The sequence below is a fragment of the Colossoma macropomum genome, unplaced genomic scaffold, assembly GCF_904425465.1.
Source record: "Colossoma macropomum unplaced genomic scaffold, Colossoma_macropomum, whole genome shotgun sequence".
NCBI lineage: Eukaryota > Metazoa > Chordata > Actinopteri > Characiformes > Serrasalmidae > Colossoma > Colossoma macropomum.
Window position 1 is genome coordinate 1,637,619 of NW_023496043.1, and position 4,882 is coordinate 1,642,500.

At 38.0% G+C, this 4,882-nt stretch overlaps 1 protein-coding gene across 1 annotated transcript in view; it reads right to left on the reverse strand.

Moving 5' to 3' along the window:
- Positions 1–818: 818 nt before the first annotated feature.
- Positions 819–4,882, reverse strand: part of tm9sf2 (transmembrane 9 superfamily member 2) — a 17,334-nt gene continuing 13,270 nt past the window's right edge. Inside the window, exons 13-17 of the mRNA XM_036564853.1 lie at positions 4,626–4,785; positions 2,942–3,093; positions 2,697–2,808; positions 1,980–2,151; positions 819–1,377 (exon numbers count right to left, since the gene is read on the reverse strand). Of these exons, the coding sequence (XP_036420746.1) occupies positions 1,310–1,377; positions 1,980–2,151; positions 2,697–2,808; positions 2,942–3,093; positions 4,626–4,785 (664 nt within the window). The 3' untranslated portion in view covers positions 819–1,309. The remainder of the gene's footprint in view (positions 1,378–1,979; positions 2,152–2,696; positions 2,809–2,941; positions 3,094–4,625; positions 4,786–4,882) is intronic.

Consider the following 4,882-nt stretch of genomic DNA (forward strand, 5'->3'; position numbering starts at 1 on the left):
CTTACCATAAACATTTAGCTTTTAAAATACCATGAACAGTGAATGAATGAATGAACAGAAAAAAGTAAAAAGTCTAATTTTATTTGGGACAGGGAAATACTTTTATTTCTAACATTCATCTTTTTCCCCCTCTTCCCATCTCATTATTTCAAATTGGTGAAGAAAAAATCCAGGTCATTGTAAATCAAACCATGATAACTTATATATGCTTACATAGTGTGCATATGTACACAGCCTGAAAACAAAAACAAAAATATCGATCCAAGTATTTTCACATACAGACAGATTCCTTCTTTCCCCCCAGTCTAATGTGTACAAGTTAGCATTAAGGGGAAAATAAGCAATCGCTTGGTCCACATGTATAAATAATCCATGATCAGCTCAACATCCAACTGTCCTTAACAAAATACGAAAGGCAAATCTGATCACAGATCAGATCGTTTATACATGTGCACCCAGGGCTCTCACAGAAACATTTAACCAAAAAAAAGCTTTGCCAACACTGAATTAAAGTTAGGAGAGTCTAGTTAGCATGATCATGCAAACTAGACCCACCAGCTTAATTCACTGTTAGCATACTACGGAGACCTCCGTTAGGTCCACCCCTTCCATATGATCACGAGGCACAAACAGAGTGTTGAGGCGAAAATGAATAGCAAGACCGTACAAACTAAAATTAAAATAAAGTAGTAAGTGTTAAATAAAAGTATAGTAACCTCTCTGGTTAATAACACACAAGCATTACTGAAACATTACTGATATTGTGAAGAGAAAACAGCTCACAACAAAAAAAAACCCAACAAACAACTCACAGCCTGTTTTTTTTTTCTTTTCAATGCTGCTTTTTTGGACATTTTTCAGCATTTCAGAAAAAATGGAAAAAATAAGATATTTACAAAATCATACTTCTATCACCGCAACAGTTCAACATGTCAGCTACCTATATCTGTAGTTGATGCGCTTAGCCAAAAAAAAAAAAAAATTAATATTTACAAATTTCAATTTGAAATTTTAATCTCGCAAATGGTTGAGGAAAATGTGAATGGTGGCTGCGTGTGCTCTTTGTTGTAACATGTTGCTGTTATGAGTGCTGTTTTTATAAGCATGTGTGTGAAATCACAAACGGAAACACACATTTTTACACACGCGTGCACTCCAATGGAAGCTGAAGATTTGCAGAACCTAGTTTTCAGCCGTTAGTTAGCCGGGGCAATAGGACGTATTTTTCAACAGCGCTCTTGCTGCTCACCCAGGGGCATCCCATTAGGAAGAGGCAAGTACAGTCTAGGCTGCAATTGGTTGAGCTTAGTTAGTCCACCTTCACCACGCTGTAGATTTTTGTGACAAACCAGAAACAGGCAAAGAATCCAATCGTTCCTATGAGGAGGGAAAAAGAAAATTACATTAGTTTAAGCTCTTATCAGACTGAATAGTTAAACCTTTTTCAGATCTAAATGGAACTGAAGATAAAAAGGTTTATGTGTGTGTGAATTTGCACCATTAACTATTATAAGGACAAAAACAAATCTTCACAACAATTTGATTTAACTATGATTTTTTAGGAAAAACTGGAATGTAGAGGTGGGTGACGTCATATCATGATATTTGAAGATATCTTCATGAAACACAGGCATATCACAATGTTTTGAGACAGACACAATGCTATACTAGCCATTTCACATGCTGTGATACATAGATATAGCTTATTTGGTATTTTTTTTCTAATTCTTCTGTTTTTGTCCTCTTAGAATTACAAAAGGGAACTTTACCCACTATTGTAAATGATAACCAGACTGAAAGCATTTTCACACATTTTAAACTGGTCTTGTAAAACACATGGCAAATGACTTTAATTGCAGGTAATTAAGTTTTCTGTGGCTCATTTTAGCTAAAACTAAAAATCAACATTGCTGAGTGACACTTATAGATGGTGTGCTGTTCAGCACTAGGCTGTATGCACGCACACACACAACACAGACCTGTAAAGAGGAAGAAGATGAGGGCCATGATCATGGTGTAGCCAAAGTACAGGATGGTGCTGGCCAGTCCAGTAATCTGTAGTTTGGAGAAGAAGTAGTGTACAGCATACACCAAGAAATAAGCCGCTGTGAAGCCACTGGTGAGGAATGAGCGCCACTGCCAGTGATAATCCTGACAAAAAAACACAGACAAAACAACTTCAGCACTCACACAGCTGCACAGCAAGAGGAAACCGTCAAAAAGCAAATAAGGACTTATTTGTATGTTCAGTTGGAGTCAGTCAAGAAGAGGTTTTAAAATCACATGGGCTACAAGAGAAATTATGGCTTTTATTTTGAAAATTACAAGAGCCAAAAGAACTTCACAGCCTTTTCAGTGTATTTGACATTCAGTTGTACCGTCCTCCAGCCCTTTACTGTTGGTCAGTTTCTGTCAGCTGCGTATTTCTGGCTGGAGGACTACTCTGAATTAATTTATATGTATGTATATAATGTAGCGTCTCCTTACTACCCGGTCTTTAGGCATAATTTTAGGAGTTTAATACCTCCAACAGTAGCATTATTTAAAAAAAAACAAAAAAACATTTTCAGACATTTTATGACTTTAGATTTCTAAAATCTGTTATAAAGCTTCATTATACATTTCAAAGATTAACAGGAAGCCTGTTTTAGTGCATTTCATTAAGGCAGAGTAAAGAGAGAGAGAAGTGCTCTAACCTCAGCACACAGGTGGAAGTAGCAGAGCAGGATGGTGGCTTCAGAGCAGGTGATAACCAGGATGATGAAGACGAGGAAGAGGAATCCAAACATGTAATACATCTGATGTGACCTGCAGACACACACACATGCACACAGTAAGACAACAGCAGCCATCACACGTCTTTTCATGCTTCATAAACAACAGTTAACTCTCAGAATACAAATAACTCAGAACTAAACTTTCACGGTAAAGTGAGACTCACCAGATGCTGTTGAGGATGAAGAAGAGCTGAATGAAGATGCATCCAAAAGGCAGGATCCCACCCATCACGATGCCAGGGAGAGGTTTAGTGTAGAAGGACTGTTCGGGAATCTGACGAGGAATCTGATTGGTGCGCACCGGGTGCTCAATGCTCTGGACAACGTAGAAATGATGGACGTTAGAATCACAAATACTCATATCAGACTGTGATTCGATGAAAAAAAAATTGCCAAAACAGCAGCTCATTGTCATGAATGCCAGTTATGGGTATGTACCTCTGACCTCAGAAACCATTCTATTCCATTACTTTTCATCTGGTTACCATTTCTTAAATGATTCTCTAGGAAATTATTTCTTGCCTCGTGAAATTTCACCACAATTTGATTAGATTATTTCGTATTTTGGTATAATTCAGAATTATATATATATATAAAAAAAAACATGAAATACACAAAATGTGACTACAGGACCTTTTGAAAGTTTTATTTTGGCCAAAATGTCTGCTTACCTTATACATTATAATCAATTATAACCTATGCTAACTACAGTTACCAAGTACTACTGTACCAAGTACAACTATAACAAAAGAATTTGCACAGCGTCGTTAATACACTACAGTAGGAAAAAACTGCAGCAGGAGACGCTGGCTTGTTAATAGTTAATCAGAACACAGCTCATAACAGAACTGAAAAACTTGTATCTCTTGCTTTGCACACAGGGAGCAATAATGACAAACTTCAATATGCTGACAATTTCTGTTTATCTGATGTTCTATGGTGCTTGGCTACTTCAGCGCTTAAAACAAGCTGTGTGGACATCCGTTCAATCCTTAAATCCATCCTTCCCACATTTATCTCTAAAATGCTCACAGTAACACCAGCTAATGCAGGAATCCATAAACTCATTTCTACTAAGCCTCTGTGAAAACTGTGTCTGTGAGTGTATGATGTGTTGGTGGCTCAGGAAGGAGCAAACCTTAGCAAACCCCTCACAGTTGTGCTAACGGGTTAAACTAGAATTTTGTGTGAAAATGTTAAATTTAGAATATCATGTATTTAGTGAGCGTTTTAATTTTCTCCTTTTTAAAATTATTTATCATTAAGATTTTAATATTGAAAGAATATTTGAGCAGTCATTTTGTTAGCCACAAATCCTACATCTCCACTATAAGGCATAGTGTGTATAGCAGAGATTCTGCTAGGACAGGGGTGCACAACTCCTGCAGGGCTGGTGTCCAGCACAGTTTGGAGGTTTTCCTACCCAAACACAACCACTAGACCTGCCAATGAACAGACAAGCGTAATCATGCGTGTTTGACTGGGTAAATCTCAAGTGTGGTGGACATCGGACCTCCAGAACCAGAGTTGTGCACCCCTGCACAAGGAAGATTTTTTGTTCACCAGACAAAACGTACACTGTGTCATTATTCAAACATATGTAATGATTCGCAGACATGTGCTCAGGTTTTACCCTAAACACTTCTCCAAGGGCAGTTTTAAACAGGAAACATGTCAGTCCACTGTGCCTTATTGACTGTCAGATGAGCATAAAGGTGTTGCCACTTGTAAATGATCAGATAAAGTTTACAGGTACTTTGTGTGATTGTTTTTTTTTACTTAACATAGTGCCAGGCAAGATTTGCCATAGTCTTATGCGTATCTGTACATGTACAAATGAGTACTCACGGCCTTCTTAAAGCCGAAATAAGCTCCGATGAAGGTGAGTGGGACGGAGATGCAGAACCAGAGGGCCAGGATAGCCACCAGTGTGCCGAATGGCATGGCAGCTGAAGAGCCCTCACCCCACAGGATCAGATTCATCAGAAAGAAGTCAGCAAAGACAACCCTGAGGGAGGAGAGGGGTTAAAATATATTTTTATTAAAAAGGACATAAACAAAACAAAAGCCATTCTCCCAAACGAGAAACAACCATAAACAAGCAA